Source organism: Saccostrea echinata, unplaced genomic scaffold (assembly GCF_033153115.1).
Source record: "Saccostrea echinata isolate AGI-Se365-2 ecotype Australia unplaced genomic scaffold, CSIRO_AGI_Sech_v1 ptg000002l, whole genome shotgun sequence".
NCBI lineage: Eukaryota > Metazoa > Mollusca > Bivalvia > Ostreida > Ostreidae > Saccostrea > Saccostrea echinata.
Genome location: NW_026889751.1, coordinates 26878457 through 26895496, shown reverse-complemented (window position 1 = coordinate 26895496; position 17040 = coordinate 26878457). Strand labels below are relative to the sequence as shown.

Below are 17040 nucleotides of genomic sequence, written 5' to 3'. Positions count from 1 at the left end.
CACTTCATTATTCTTTTTAAAATTAAGGTGCAATTGGCCAAAAGGGAACTTGGAACGTGTCTTCCACATTATTATTTAGTATATCTAGCGATGTTGGCCGCGCTCACGTTTTTTTCTATGTAAGTTATTTAGAATGCAATCTAATATCTGTTTACCTTATATGTTCAGAATACTTGCTCTGTATTTTTGTCCTTTAAATGTAGCAATGGATTTAGATACAACTTCCGAACTTCCGAGAAACTGAATAATAAGAATGTCGTTCATTTGCTTCTACGAAATTACGCACATTGCGGCTTATATATAAATCATGCTGTAAGCCCTTACAACAGTTCAATTTATATGCCAACATGGAAAGCTGTCCGTTACCTTGTGTCCCCCAGTCCCACATTTATGCAGATATTGATTTTAATGTTCGTTCACTTTTGTTGATTTTTGGTGGTATGTCAACAATTGATGAAGGCGACATTCTAGAACTCGAAGACATCTATCAATTACGAGAAGAACTTGAGATTTTGATTCGAAACGTATCATATTATCACCCAAGAATACGGGAACTTCATGAAAGGATTCTTATGCTGAAGACAACGGTTGATAAATTTACAAAACAGGAAGTCAGCATAGAAGAAAGAATAAGATCCCAATATCAGTTGCAGTGGGACGACATGATAGACAAATTTACCGATATTTCAATAGTCTGCAGCAAAGAACGAGAACGAATCGATGAACTTGAAAAAAATGAAATTAGGTTTGTTTCTAATACTTCTTATTTTGAGTCAATGTTTAGCAAATAGATAAAAAGAAATTTGCATGCAACTATCACCTTGGCGTATTTTTTCAAACAACTTTGAAAGATTTATATTAAAATTCTTCACTTATTCCCTTGTCTGACATATTATAGGCAGAAAATGCTGTATAAACTAATATTTTACATCAATGTCATAAAAAAATGACTTGATTATCTTTTCAGGTATAAAAGCGCACTGGAAATTAAAAATAGCAAAATTAAGTCATTAGAAGAAAAAGTTGCTACGCTGTCAGAGAGAAACGAAAAATTGTCTTCTACAGTTAGCGAAATGAAAGAGGTTTATGTTCACAATCTTTTGGTATTAAATATGCCGTAACTGAGTCAATAAAGTACTTTAATTTTTAAAATAACAATTGAATTAAATTTTGTAAATCATATGATCTTCTTATATAGTGGAATGTAACTTTTGCAAATACGAAAGAGTGGAATTTAAAGACTGCTCACAATCAACTAGCGATGTGCAATGCAGAACGGATATTCTTCCAAACAACACACAATCAGGCATGTAGTATTTGCATTTGAATAGCAATGTGTTACTTTGTCTTAAGAAATCAATTCACTAAAACTTAAGAAAGTCATAATTATTTTGATATTGAAAAATATTCGAAATGTTATAATTGAATAAATACTGAAAAAAGTTAAAATTTTTTGAAATTATAGACCATTGGGATGAGGATGTATGACGAATGGGTGTTTGACAAAACAAGAATTCAGCAGTACTGGGACGCACAGATCATTCAGACAACACATATTATTAGGAATATTTACAACATTCGACTTGAAGCAGAAAGGCGATACCTCGCACAGCAGTATCAAATTAAGGTATTTGTCTGTTTCTGTGAGAACAGTACATGTAAATAGGTAAAAAAGGGTAAATTTATCAAAATATACGAAACAAATAATGTACGACATATAAAATTGAATGTTGATTTCAGATGAACAAATCGGAAACGGAGATCCTGAAATTCAAGAAAAGTTATAAAGCACAACTTTTACAACTACAACAGAAGGTAGCTCAGTTTCAGGCGATATGGGAAAAGATGGAATCCAATTGCTCATCTAAGCATGATCGACAAAGATGCACCAGGCTGAGGGGAGAATTTCGCATCATGGTTGACATCGTTGTCTCAAAGTAATTAATTGAGTAGATTCATTTAGTTGCTTTTTGTTTATTAGTTATTTGACATATTTATATTGTGCTATATTTCTAAAAGAAGTACACTAAACCGTCGGTTTTTAATCAGCATATATTATTAAAAGATATCAGAAGTCATATCAAAACATTCTTACATAGAACAATGGTAAACACAATGCATTTAATTAATCCATAAACATTTGAAATGTTAAAAACAAACTGAATCACAGCACCCTGAATGATTTTTGAATAAGTTAAAAGAAAGGGAAATAGGCAAGAAAAGGAAATACATACATTTACTAGATCAAACTGTAAATTCGCTTTGTAAAAGGTTGTGCAGGATTAAACATTCACTCTGTTGTGTTGGTTGCTCTTTGTGATTCATACACAATAGGATACCAGTTAGAAATCTCTACAACAGTTCTTCTGTAGGCCCAAAACATAGCCAAAATATAAAAATATCGCGGCTTGTCTAGCTATCATTCTATTTTCCCACAGAACTTTTAAATCCCTATTATTTTCTTAAGTGCCATAATAGGCTTGCAATAGCTTATAACTATTTATTGTTATCATTTCAGGTTGGGAGATTTAAGGTAAGGATTAAAAAAGGATAAGAAACGTAAACACGCTTCCCTGTATCGATGTCTGGGAAGGCTTTTTCTTTCTTTTTGTCTTAGCCTGGGTGAATTTCAACAATTCATACAGAAACAAATTATTTGGATTAAAAATCATCTCATTTTTCTTTTATTGTAAAATTTGAAAATGTCAATGAATGATTTGTTGCCGAGTCGACAGTACTTTAGCCATATAACGGCGGTAAATGAAAAGATGGACTTTCCTTTCCTTCTATACAAACATACATGCTGTCCACACAGGTCTAATTGTCATTTGCTTTTTTTTTTTAAGTGAATCCAGCATTGTATATGCAGAAAGTCGAAACATTGGTCATGAAAAGGAGATTCTGGGAACAAAGACACCTACTTATGACGAATTTCAAGAGCAATATGAAGAACTAGACAGTGTGGGATCACTTGATTAACCAGCTGCTGGATATATAGACATAGAGATAAAAACGTTATTTTCTTATGTTCTCTATGAATTTTACGATGAATTTAGCTGGTGAAATGAAATATATATTTTTAATGAAGAAAAAAGAAACTTTTTTGGATATTTCTTGAATATGTTGAGTATACATGCTTAAGTAAAATAAAAAAGCTTGGCTTACTATGCTCTACTGTTCATACTACGAGGGTTGCTCTAAAAGTAATATCTCATTACGTAAAAATCTTTAAAAAATCAAATGTCTTTATAAACTTATTCACCTACTTTTTTACCTTTGCCTTAAAATTTCATCCAGATGTATGCAATACTTATTGAAAACATTAAGATATTAATAAAATGAAAATTAATAAATGCGGCGATGCACAAAACCTAACTCTGTGTTAATCTTAATATTATTTTTTAAAAAAGTATAATAATTGTTTATAACTGAAAAAAAAAATTATGCAAAAGTCAAAATAGATAGGAGTATTTGTGTGTAAAATTGTGTTGATAACATTCGATTATTAAAGATTTTAAAGCAATTGTGACCTTATGTTTGGAGCAATCCTCGTATCATTTGTTAGGTGCATATTCATAAGTTGAAATGGGAAATATTCAGCATTAGTTTTTTTTTTTTTTTTTAAATTTGCTGTAACAATATATTTTGTAAAATCTATTTTATGCTTTCAATTTGATGTACATGTATCAACATTGTAAAATGTAGCTTATGTTAAAACTCTATAGCTAAACATATATGTTTGCTTTTTATGTACTTTACAGTTACAACAACCCCTTTTATTACTTACCCAAAAAATAAATAAATAAATAAATAAAATTACCGCAACGGTGATTTCTTTGCTTTTTCTTTGCATGAATTCGTCATATTCACCAAAGCACTAAAACTTGATGAAATGCTTAAAACTAGATATGTTACACACTAGAAAGAAAAACAGGAAGTCATTTTGTTATCTGGATATTTGTTTTCTTTCTAGAAGGTTGTTTATGAAAATGTTCCAATTTCTAATTCATTCAATATTGTATAATATAATGAAAAAAAAATCCATTAAATATTAACCATGAAAAAGTCTATAATTAAATGAGTAGCTGAAACCTGATAAAAAAAATTGCCTTGAGCAACAGTCACGCAAGCACGGCAAGAATATTGCTATACCATCTGTGGGATTAAAAAGTTGCACCAAATACCAATGTAATTTGAAGTCAAAAGATGGGCAAATGAAGTAGAAAGTTCCTGAAGGATGAGCCTCTTGCGGTACTTCCTCTTTAATCCCACAGATGGTATAGCAAAATGAGATGGTATACTAGATCTACGTGTATGCACAGCGAAATAAATATTATGCAAATGCAATATTGAAATAGAGAACACAGATTTATATAACATACATGTTCTTCTTTCGGTACCTCTTTGTGCTTAGCTTGTTATGACTTAGAAAATTTTATAATGTTATATTTAAAACAGAAAAAAGTGAGGTAATGCTGGATATGAAACCCAGTACCCTCACTATGTACGTCGTGTACTCATTTCATCAAGCTATCGCAACCGATGTTAAAAGGGCATTTAGATAACTTCACAGAACTCACTTTACTGTACTATTTAAGACAACAAACTATTCAATATATTTTTATCTAATGAAAATATATCTGAAGTATAAAGTATTTCTCTTCCAACGGCGAAAAAGAGCTTTATGTATAGTGCAAGAAAATAATGATAAGTCAATGGGTAAAAAGTGAATGTAGCGACAAATATGCTTTACGAACATTATTTATTGCAGTTGCTGTTTGTCAAATTCTTTTATACCACTCTTTTAATCATTTCAATTATCTCAATTAGAATGTTGTGGTTTGAATTAATGGAATCTAAAATATTAACATTGAATATAAACGGATATATTCCTGAACCAAGTAGCTATCTTTTATGATACATGAATGAAATTTTAATGAAAGAAAAAGATAATGAATCTGTATATAATTAAATTATATCGAATTGACGCAACTATCTCTTTTTAGCTCACCTGAGCTGAAAGCTCAAGTGAGCTTTTCTGATCACCCGTTGTCGCATCCTGAGATAGTGTAGATTCTAAATTGTTCAAATCATGACCCCCGGGGGTAGGGCGGGGCCATAATAGGGAATCCAAGTTTTACATTGAAATATATAGAAAAAATCTTTAAAAATCTTCTTCTCAAGAACCACTGGGCCAGAAATACTGAAACTTATATGGAAGCATCCTTGGGTAGTGTAGATTCTAAATTGTTCAAATCATGACCCCCGGGGGTAGGGCGGGGCCATAATAGGGAATCCAAGTTTTACATTGAAATACATAAGAAAAATCTTTAAAAATCTTCTTCTCAAGAACCACTGGGCCAGAAAAGCTGAAACTTAAGTGGAAGCATCCATTGTTCAAATCATGACCCCCGGGGGTAGGGCGGGACACAATAGGGATTCCAAGTTTTACATTGAAATATATAAGAAAAATCTTTAAAAATCTTCTTTTCAAGAACCACTGGACCAATAAAGCTGAAACTTTTTGGAAGCATCCTGAGGTAGTGTAGATTCTAAATTGTTCAAATCATGACCCCCGGGGGTAGGGCGGGGCCACAATAGGTATATTAAAAGGGAGGAAATCTGGTAAAGAACGGCATGGCCAAAGTTACTCAGGTGAGCGATGTGGCCCGTGGGCCTCTTGTTTGTCAGTGTCACTTGGTGCAATAAATGAATCATGGAGAGGACAGAGCCTGCTACCAATCTTTTTGCGTTTATAGCAAAATATAATATTGTTTAAATCAATCTAAAGAATGAATTGTATTGTTTTGAACTAGATGTGAACTGTATGTTTTTAGAATATATTATGGCCTTAAAACACCCACTGATGTTTAAGCGAGGTTTAAGAGTTAAATGATAGTAAATCATTTTAGGCATTTCATTTTTTTCTCTTCATAACATGGAAGTTGTATCTTTATTTAAATATTCTAAAATCCTTTATTTTGTGGTTTCGCATGTACGTGGTTTAAAGAAAACATAATTATTTGTTCATGTTTCACAAACAACTATTTAAATTATACTAATTATATATCCGAAAGACAAACAGAATTATCGTGTAGTTTAAAAGTCTTACTAGTTGTGCTGAGAAGAACTTCCAGTCAAAAAGAACGCTGAACATTGAGTGGTAACTGGTATCCTAATTCTCATCCTAGTTTAATGCAATTTGCCGTGGTAATCGATGTTTCCTGGGGTACTGCAGCTCTCACTATGATTTTGTTTAGTTGCGGCTGCGCGACACGTTGGACTCAGCACCTATCTCAACTGGAAAAGTATTTTCTTTGTTTTTACCGTTGATAATTACATAAGTATACATGGATATAGGCTCTATCATTTGATGACATTTGCTGTCAATCCAACGATACTTTGTTAACTGTGCATTTGTTATTGTTACTACTGCTTTTTGCATTGTCCACTTGTGAATAGACAAGATTGCTCATCATTCACCGGCTATTATAAAACATTGTATTTCTGCTGAATATATAGGGTCTATAAGTCTCGTAGACTTTCACTTTCGTTTTATAACTTTCTGGAACATGAGCATTTTTGGAGACAATGAATTAATGAAACAAGAAAGCAATTAAACGCTAGTTACATGTATCTTTCAATCCATTTTCTCCTCTTCTTTGCAACGATCGGAAAATAAAACAAACTACAAGTTTTTGTTTTTGTTTTTATTTCATTGCGATGATTATTACCTAATGCGTAGCAGTACATGCCATAATTACAAGCTATTCTGAATGGACAAGGATTAGCCAACATGTTTTAGAGTAAAAGGAAAATTAAACCGTTTTCATACTAAAATAGTTTATATTAAAAATGTAAGGTTATCTACATATTTATTGCACTGATTTAGCTATCGAGGGTTTCAATGTGTGGAATTGGACAGGTATAGAATGAAACCGTGATGTTGAATGTGACGTCATTGAAAGCAAACAGAAAATAGACAAACCCATATGCATCAATCAATGGAGTACAAAATTGATAATCACGTCAATAAAACATAATCCTTGTAGAAGACACATTCTATTTTTTATTTATAATATTGCACTTAAAAAATCATTGCAATAAATAAAATAGATTACTTCATTCTTTAGCCTCCTTTTTTTACTCTTTTGTATACACTTTTTATCCGGAAACAAAAAAACTGTCAAACATTCTACAAAAGAATCATTTATTCTTCAAAAGAAGAATGCATTTTTTTCATGTATACTTATTATAATCTGCCAAGCTTCATACTCCCCCCCCCCCCCCCATTTAATAGAGGTATGAGAAATTCTCAAAATGAAGCATGCATATTTTTTTTATTCTTCCAAAGAAGACGGCATTTCTTTCATGTAATACATTAGTAATACATCCTCCCCTTTCCGATACTTCTACAATTATGAGATATTCAAACATTTTTATTCTTAACAGGATTAAAAATAGAGGATGTCGAACGTAGTTCAATAAGTCAAAACCAGTTGAATAGAGACTCGTTTTCTTCATCGTATGAAAATTATCATAAGATAACTAGTTAAATAAAGTTAAAGATATATCATTTTTTAGTAAAACTGATAATAGAATCATATGTTTTATGTCATTTTAACTTTTTAATAATAAGAAAAAAATAACACATATGGAAAGGTTATTTCATATTTATGAGTAATGAAGAATCTTTTGAAGAACTTATTTAAAGTGTAAAATTATTTCTTTCACTTTTTAAAAGCCCTTGCTATATACAGTGAATTCAGACAATTCGTCATACCCCCCTCTCTGTGTGTAAAATTCTTTCTTTTAATTTTTAAAAACCTTTGCTATATACAGTGAATTCAGACAATTCGTCATAACCCCCCCCCCCCCTCTCTCTCTCTCTGTGTATGTGTGAGGGAGAGAGGGGGGGGGGGGGGTACTACCACAAACGTATTTGCAGTTGACTGTTTTGGAGTTCTTACCAAGATGAAGTTTAATACCAAGGACAAAGACAACGACAAACGTTCTGATCATTGTTCTACAGTGAACAAGACAGCATTGTGTTTGGTGATTCTTTTAGCACAAATCTTAATGGATCATACAAGAAAGACTCTAAGAAGTATGGCAAGGAATTGTCTTGGAATACCTGGGTCCTTGAAGTCGGCAAAGATGATGATCATCCAAAGCAATGGGTAATTGTTGAATTTGTCAATGAATTATCGAGAATAAATTGACCTTAGAAGTATAATATGTAGTTAATTTATGTTTTAAAATGATACATAAATATTCCGTAATTTAATCCAACAATCCAAACTTGGTGTTTTTCTTGTGGAAACTACATGATCCAGTCTTCAAATGACGATCTTGTATCAATCAACCAGTTTGTAACTAAGTAAACAATTATCTACGAATCTGAGTTACCCTGGGTATAAAATGTTTTGAGGAATATGACTGTATAAATAACAATTAAGCATGTTATTTATAATGGATACTCACCTGTCCTCCAAAGAAGTTTTATGAACACTGTAATGCTTAAGGACTGGCATTTCACTCACAATTTGTACAGGTTCTACACCAGAATGATAAAACTGCCATACATAGTTACTTGTTGGGATTGATTACCTTGCAACAATTAACGCGGTAAATTAAAGTGGTAAAAATACCAAAACATTGTTTTGAATTTTCCAGGCTTTGTTATTCAGACAATAGATTCTTTCTTATTAAATAAGCAAAATAAATTATAGGAACCAAATACATGTTTCATGCATTTATAATTATTACAGAATTTTTTTTAACTGCAAGGATAACAAATCAAAGTGTATATAACTTGACCAACCATATTTGGAGTTCACAAGGCCGATTTGAAGATCGAGTCTAACTGATGTGTCACTAAAAATACAGGTACACATATACATGTCGTAATTTGTGTAAATAAAGACAAATATTGAATCAATACGCTTAAAAGATAATAAAATTACCTCAAAGTATTTATTTAAACACTAGTATACAGCAGTTTTTATGTTTTTATACATACGGAGCAGGCACAAAGAAAATCAACCTACGTTTGAATGCTGTTTAATCCAATATCAACAAAAGAAAATTCAATAAAATTTACAATTTGTATATAAAAACACATTTAAAACAAATTTAAATTGTTATATGTAAGAGTTTCATAACATAATTGATTCTTATTTTTCATCAGTGATTTTAAACAAAGGTTGTATTGCATAATTAAAATTTCAGTAGGAGATATACATGTAACCTTGTATACCCCATCAAAATAACTTACATTACAAAATTATTACAAAATTACAAAAATACAAAATTATGTATGAATATATGTAAGAATGCATATCTTTTCCAAAAATCGTTTAGAAGCAAATAAAGCATGGGAAAGGGAGCACAATGATATAAAAAAGCATCAACTCTTTGTTACAATAAGTACTCAGATTAAAGCTTTCAAAACTTAGAATAGTTATGCCATGTAATAACTTGTATCCGTGTCTGACCCCATCCTTAAATGTTCTAAACCAGCAACTCTGGTTCGTAGAAGTTGCAGTCTCCTTTCATTGAGAGAAAGTTGATTCTTTCCAAAGGCAGACGATGATTAAATTCAATAAAGGATTTACCGTTTACGTATGTCTGCAAGATAAAGATGATATTTAACTGATCTTATAAGTTAAGCGAAAACCCAAGGCCAAAATCTCATGCCGCAGTAAAAAAATCGACTTTGGTTAATGCATGTATATCCATGCCTATCTCTGAAATTCTGAAATTGTGGCATTATATTTATGTTTCATAAATTTTATATTTTGTGACATGACTGTGTATGTCAAATCTAGGTCAGTATTCATATATAGATAATACTACTCTGCTGCATATTTTGTCTTTTTTTAACGCGGTTAAATAAAAAAGGGTAGATTGTTTGGTCACATTCTGATAAAGTACTATTGCATTATCCATTTCTTTTGTCTTGCATCACAAACGTGGATACCAGTGGTTCTTTTATTTTAATCTTGATAGTACTTTAACTACATCAAAAGTTTTGAAGGTCACGTACCAAAAACTTGTCTTCTCTGACAAAGAAAACAATTTCAAACGTGTTTCCTGCATCGAAGGGAAAGTTTGGGGTACTCCTCTCTTCCGGTCCCCACTGGTTATACTGTCGATGATTTCTAACTACCTGTCCGTCGTTCTTCCGGGGATTAAAGAGAAAAGCAATGTCTCCATCCTCACGCGCATCATAACGAAAATTTATACCAAATCTGAAGCAAATATCTATTTTATTCTTTCAAAAATCATGTTATTAAATCAAACATATGTTACTTGTCTTGTAATTGTATTTTTTCACATATTATTAATAATACTTGAATACAAAGAAAAATAAAAATGCATGTAACATATGTTTACTGGGAGAAAGTTAGTTTGAAATATATATGTAATTCATCAGATAATCAAGTTCAGATAAATTTTGGAGCACTTTTAACAAGGAAAAATATTTTAAAGAAATGATATTGCTTGAGGATCACAATCATTTTTTTTTTTTTTTCAAATTTCAAAGGTATAAATTAATAGCCTTTGCAAGTTTACTTTTATTTGAATTAAAAAAAAATAAACAGTGAACACTTCACTACCTACCCAGTCCAGTACTTTTTTGGTGTGCCCTGTAGAATAATCCAACTCCCTGGTCGTATTCCACCGGGCAGCCGCTCCCAAATTGGCTCCTCCTTCAGATATTAAGATAAAAAAATAATACTCACATAAAACAACAAATGCTACATTCACATCCAGAGAGAGAGAGAGAGAGAGAGAGAGAGAGAGAGAGAGAGAGAGAGAGAGAGATATTTACCAATCTCTTCATCAGAAGTGTCTCCAATATGAAGACGTCGCCAGAAATCTGAATAGCCCGGATTTTCTCAACACTATCACGCATCCTATACTTGGCAAGTTGTACTCCATTTAAGGAGATCTGCGGTTATAGTGGGAAAATTACGTATAATCACCAATAATATCTTATATTAACTGATTACTTTTGAATTTATATCGAAAGTCAATAACTTAAGATTTACTAATACAAAAATACATATTTTATACATTTTTGGAAGGAAATTTCAGTTCTTCTGTACAATATTTGAACGTAAACTTAAAGGTGAATATTGATGGAAGTACATATTGAGACTAATTTGATCTTAATTGACGTAACATCTGCTTTTACTGTAAATTTGTGTTTCTTTGTCTCTATTTTGATTTGAAATGGTCTGTTAGACCAGAAGACCAAGGGTAAGGGAGTCTTCTCCTCAATCTGCCACGCCCCTCCAAAACGACTGTTCAGAACCACTTCTCCTGTGTTTCTCCGCGGATTAAAATGCAAGACAATGTCATCGTCCATAGAAAACCCATTCAGGAAGTTGATTGCAAATCTATCGAAAAGAATCAAAAGGATACAAAACTCAGAAAATAGAATAATTTTGTTAAACGACTTCTAAGAATAACACATAAAGGACAGCGTAAATGTTTAATGCATTGCAAATGGTTGGACGCACGTGTTTCCATCATTTTTCATCATGCCATTTAGAACATAGACGTCTCCTTTCTCTAAGCCAGATTCCACCTCAGTCATCGAGTCTTCTCCCTGAAAACAAAGATGAAAACTATGTGACTGCAATGAAATCAAGACTTATATCTGGATTAAAATCTGTATGTTAGTTTTGGTTGAAGAGTAACGTATGCAATATACAGACCACCGGCTCCATGCAGTCCACGTCAAGGATATTTACACTGCCAGTTATACTGAGAACGGTGATATTGGTTGGATTACCTCGATGAGTAAAATCTATGTAGTGACCATCGTTCACATACACCTTAAATGATAGAAATCTAGAGCATTTATTTAAGTTTAATCAATTTTTAAATATCTAATCAATTAATAAATAAATATGTTTTGTGACTTAATGGTTCACAAAACAGTAAAGGCATAATTAACAAACTGTTTAAGAACTTATAGATCGATATCACTTGTAAACCTGTCAGCTGCTTACTGCAAATTTGTCTTCCATGCAGACAAATGAGGCATCAAAGTACTCTAATGGGTAGAATGGAAATCCTGCTGGACAATCTTTTTCCTCTCTCCCCCAGTTGCTTCCGAAACGAGAGTTCCTTACCACATATCCCTCCTTAGGACGGGCATTAAAGTGAAAGTAGATACTATTGCCTCCATCCATAAAATTAATCGAAAATCTGCAAATTAATATAGTTTATTATACCCATTCATTTTCGATAAGTTTATAATACACATAGAGTAGCCTTTAATTCTAAAGATATCATACCCATCTTGATCTGTGCACATGCCTCGGATTCTCAAAGTCTTTCCAATTTTCATTCCTTTGTGAATAGTTGCATTGAACGGAATGATCTGAAAGAAATACGAGAATGAATAAAAAATCTGAATTTCCCTTTATTCTGTCAAGCAGTTGGAAAGAAGAATATGATTTCCCATTTTTACAGAGGACAATTCAATGATATTTTCACAATGAAGACAATTTAACTTATAAAAGTGCATCTGAAAGAAAAAACAAAACATTTGACATCATTTGAAGACTAAGCAGTTATCTGTCCAAAGTAGAGAAACGTAGTAATCACTCTGTGCTTCTAAAGTATGTAGTTATCTCTCTGTGCTACTTCAGTACTAATATGTAGTTACTGGTAACTCTCTGTGTTACTTAAGTGCGTAGTTAACCCTCTGTGCTACTTCAGTACTAGTATGTAGTTGCTGGTAACTCTCTGTGTTACTTAAGTATGTAGTTAGCCCTCTGTGCTACTTCAGTACTAGTATGTAGTTACTGGTAACTCTCTGTGTTACTTAAGTATGTAGTTAGCCCTCTGTGCTACTTCAGTACTAGTATGTAGTTACTGGTAACTCTCTGTGTTACTTAAGTGCGTAGTTAGCCCTCTGTGCTACTTCAGTACTAGTATGTAGTTACTGGTAACTCTCTGTGTTACTTAAGTATGTAGTTAGCCCTCTGTGCTACTTCAGTACTAGTATGTAGTTACTGGTAACTCTCTGTGTTACTTAAGTATGTAGTTAGCCCTCTGTGCTACTTCAGTACTAGTATGTAGTTACTGGTAACTCTCTGTGTTACTTAAGTATGTAGTTAGCTCTCTGTGCTACTTCAGTACTAGTATGTAGTTACTGGTAACTCTCTGTGTTACTTAAGTATGTAGTTAGCTCTCTGTGCTACTTCAGTACTAGTATGTAGTTACTGGTAACTCTCTGTGTTACTTAAGTATGTAGTTATCTCTCTGTGCTACTTCAGTACTAGTATGTAGTTACTGGTAACTCTCTGTGTTACTTAAGTATGTAGTTATCTCTCTGTGCTACTTCAGTTCTAGTATGTAGTTACTGGTAACTCTCTGTGTTACTTAAGTATGTAGTTATCTCTCTGTGCTACTTCAGTACTAGTATGTAGTTACTGGTAACTCTCTGTGTTACTTAAGTATGTAGTTAGCCCTCTGTGCTACTTCAGTACTAGTATGTAGTTACTGGTAACTCTCTGTGTTACTTAAGTGCATAGTTAGCCCTCTGTGCTACTTCAGTACTAGTATGTAGTTACTGGTAACTCTCTGTGTTACTTAAGTATGTAGTTAGCCCTCTGTGCTACTTCAGTACTAGTATGTAGTTACTGGTAACTCTCTGTGTTACTGAAGTATGTAGTTAGCCCTCTGTGCTACTTCAGTACTAGTATGTAGTTACTGGTAACCCTCTGTGTTACTTAAGTATGTAGTTAACCCTCTGTGCTACTTCAGTACTAGTATGTAGTTACTGGTAACTCTCTGTGTTACTTAAGTATGTAGTTAGCCCTCTGTGCTACTTCAGTACTACTATGTAGTTACTGGTAACCCTCTGTGTTACTTAAGTATGTAGTTAGCCCTCTGTGCTACTTCAGTACTACTATGTGGTTACTGGTAACTCTCTGTGTTACTTAAGTATGTAGTTAGCCCTCTGTGCTACTTCAGTACTAGTATGTAGTTACTGGTAACTCTCTGTGTTACTTAAGTATGTAGTTAGCCCTCTGTGCTACTTCAGTACTACTATGTAGTTACTGGTAACTCTCTGTGTTACTTAAGTATGTAGTTATCTCTCTGTGCTACTTCAGTACTAGTATGTAGTTACTGGTAACTCTCTGTGTTACTTAAGTATGTAGTTAGCCCTCTGTGCTACTTCAGTACTACTATGTAGTTACTGGTAACTCTCTGTGTTACTTAAGTATGTAGTTAGCCCTCTGTGCTACTTCAGTACTACTATGTAGTTACTGGTAACTCTCTGTGTTACTTAAGTATGTAGTTAGCTCTCTGTGCTACTTCAGTACTAGTATGTAGTTACTGGTAACTCTCTGTGCTACTTCACTACTAGTATGTAGTTACTGGTAACTCTCTTTGTTACTTAAGTGCGTAGTTAGCCCTCTGTGCTACTAAAGTATATTTTAGTTAGCTCTCTATAACTTGCATACTTACTGGTTTGTCTTGGAAAATGACGTCGTAATACTCTGCTCCCTCTCTTAGAATAAGATAGTGGCCTTTTCTGTAGTCTGTACGATGAGAAAAGTCCACAAAGTGTCTCCCATTTACATAAGTTCTAAATACATCATTAGTGACTTCTATCCTTATAGTGAAAGAATTCCCATCATTGAAGGGGAAAAATGGTTGATCCCTTTCTTCTGCGCCCCATGATCCATTAATCAAAGCATTTCGCACACAAACTCTTTCAGAGAGGCGTACATTAAAATGGAAGATAACGTCGCCGTTATCCATCGTTGGAATTGAAGAAATATTAATTGAAAACCTTTTGGAGTAAAAGAAGGGATCTAAGTATTGTATTAAACATCTTCACAATGTCAAAGTTTTGTGATATCGTTACTCTACACAAACCCTGTAAAAAGTAGCTATATTAAAATCGGACTAGAGAGCTACTTTTTCATTTGTTCCCGGTCTAGGACTAGGAACAAATCACAAAATTGCCTTTTTAGTATACAAGTGCTTTTTTTTAAAAAACAAAAATGACTTGTCTTCAAAATGGAAAGTGCCACTTTTGAGGGATTAGTGACTAGTTACTTCAAATATTATATCGGAGATTAATTTTTGGAAGGTCCTTCTCCTAACAATCACAAATGCTTTGATCCACTTGAAAACGACGGATTTGAAAGAAACATGCTCATTAGTTGGTATATAATTAACCATTACGTCATGTGTATCCACAAGCCTGACTATTAAAAAACAATTTTTGTCAGGGGTTTGTGGAGAGGAACGATATCACAAAACCTTGACATTAAGAAGATGTGTATTTACATGTAAGTACAAGGCAAGTTTACATATCGTGTAATATCTGATTGAACCAAATTGTAACTTTGTTCATATAGAAAGGTATCATTTTCTCCAACGGTTGTCCGAGGATCTAACGAATTTCAATATTGTCTCCTTGTTCATCAGTAGGGTACAAAACATGCTTTTTTGTGTTTTTTTTTTGACAATCTAACAATCTTTGTAATAAGGTTTTACTTCCTGGTATCTTATGATAGAAATACTTATTGCAAAATGACTCCTTTCTCAACATGCAGAAACACATACTAAACACCGTCATTTCTTTATTACTCACGATGTCGCTCCCCATGGAACACGCCCTCTCAGTATAATTTGCTTCCCCGGTAAAAGTTCTCCAGGAATATTGTACTCTCTAGTGGCATCCTATGAGGAAAAAATCCAGATATGGAAATCTTCAAATATGTTTCCTGTGTTACATTTAATTTAAATTTCACTAACTCACGGTTATTTATATCTTTCAATTAATTTTTGATATGAAATTCGTATAAAATCTTGTTCATGTGAAATTCACTTATTTTATTTTCACGTGAAATCATGTCGTAGGTTTTTAGTTTACACACTCTGCGTTTTCTTTTTACATGGATTTGACGTTCATTATATTTTTACGTGAACTTTTACATTAGGCAAGGTCGCCCGCGTGGCGCAGTGGTTAGAGCGTCTGCTCGAGAGTCGCGGAGTAAGGAGTTGATCCTTACGTCGCGGTTTCGAATCCCACTGCGGGACGTGGAGACCGGTCCTTCGGATGAGACCGTATAAACCGAGGTCCCGTGTCGCAGTAGGTGCTGGCACGAAAAAGTTCCCTCACTGCTGCCGAGTATAGGACAAAATTTGCAGCTCTCCACCGGCAAGTGGTGGCGTCTCCATTTGAGTGAAAAATTCTCGAGAGGGACGTTAAACAACATACAAAAAAAACATTAGGCAAATATACCAATGAATAGTAGGTCATTCCAAAGTATACGTGAAATGTTTCTAAAATAAATAAATTAATTAATTCAAGTGTACTTATTTTTCTTTTTTATTGTTAGTAGAATTGTTTTTGACACTGCTGTGCAGTTTCTTCTCTAACTGCATTCATTTTTTTTATCTGACACATACATATACATCGAAAAGGTCGATACTAGTATAAGTATTATCACATAGATACATGTTTGATCCATTTAAAAAAAAAATCCTTTAAAAACAAGACTTAATTAGCAGATACCTTTCTTTTTCCTGTCTCACGGATCCGCATGATTTAGATAGGTTATAAAAGTTCACCGGACCTTGAAAAGTTAAGAAGTTATTAATATTTTTATGCATAACCAAATGAATTTAAAAAAATGTTTTTGTAACTTAAAAAGGAAGAGTTTCTCATGATTTTTTTAATCTTTGCAACATCATAGAAATCATAATACTTTGAATTCATTGGAAATCTACTATTGATCAGCATAAGGTTGTTACAAGTCACTCATAAATTGTCACAATGTCACCTATCATTTGAATTGAATTCTACAATTAAACAAAGATCCTCTTTATATTGCAGTATGTTTTATAACATTTAAGGAGTTGAAAAACTGAAGATTATATCGAAGTATGCTCAAGATAATGTTACCCTTTTCTTTTGATTTCAAATGAAATAGAAAATAATAATCCAAGGAATATATATTTTCCTTTTTTTTAAATATACAGACAATAAAT

The 17040-nt window shown here is 32.9% G+C and overlaps 2 protein-coding genes across 2 annotated transcripts; one reads left to right on the top strand and one right to left on the bottom strand.

Moving 5' to 3' along the window:
• Nucleotides 1–312: 312 nt before the first annotated feature.
• Nucleotides 313–1946, top strand: LOC133175826 (uncharacterized). The gene is made up of 5 exons (XM_061310955.1): nucleotides 313–745; nucleotides 968–1082; nucleotides 1199–1306; nucleotides 1466–1627; nucleotides 1741–1946. The coding sequence occupies exons 1-5, from the start codon at nucleotides 348–350 to the stop codon at nucleotides 1939–1941; spliced, it is 984 nt and encodes a 327-aa protein (XP_061166939.1). The 5' UTR covers nucleotides 313–347; the 3' UTR covers nucleotides 1942–1946.
• Nucleotides 1947–8957: 7011 nt separating this feature from the next.
• On the bottom strand, nucleotides 8958–16614 carry LOC133175815 (uncharacterized). The gene is made up of 12 exons (XM_061310943.1): nucleotides 16565–16614; nucleotides 15638–15726; nucleotides 14500–14827; nucleotides 12315–12400; nucleotides 12027–12225; nucleotides 11730–11849; nucleotides 11532–11620; nucleotides 11204–11408; nucleotides 10838–10957; nucleotides 10627–10715; nucleotides 10049–10253; nucleotides 8958–9630 (listed from the first exon to the last, which is right to left on the bottom strand). The coding sequence occupies exons 1-12, from the start codon at nucleotides 16592–16594 to the stop codon at nucleotides 9514–9516; spliced, it is 1677 nt and encodes a 558-aa protein (XP_061166927.1). The 5' UTR covers nucleotides 16595–16614; the 3' UTR covers nucleotides 8958–9513.
• Between the last annotated feature and the right edge of the window lie 426 nt (nucleotides 16615–17040).

Bases quoted from the DNA above. Each gene is read 5' to 3' on its own strand.
- LOC133175815 (XM_061310943.1), bottom strand. From the start codon at position 16,594: ATGCGGATCCGTGAGACAGGAAAAAGAAAG. The intron at 11,409-11,531 runs GTGCGTCCAACC...TCTTTTCGATAG, and splicing joins ATGAAAAATGATGGAAACAC to ATTTGCAATCAACTTCCTGA. The intron at 10,958-11,203 runs GTAAAAGCAGAT...CTATAACCGCAG, and splicing joins CAAAGAAACACAAATTTACA to ATCTCCTTAAATGGAGTACA.
- LOC133175826 (XM_061310955.1), top strand. From the start codon at position 348: ATGGAAAGCTGTCCGTTACCTTGTGTCCCCCAGTCCCACATTTATGCA. The intron at 1,083-1,198 runs GTTTATGTTCAC...CTTCTTATATAG, and splicing joins CAGTTAGCGAAATGAAAGAG to TGGAATGTAACTTTTGCAAA. The intron at 1,307-1,465 runs GCATGTAGTATT...TTGAAATTATAG, and splicing joins TCCAAACAACACACAATCAG to ACCATTGGGATGAGGATGTA.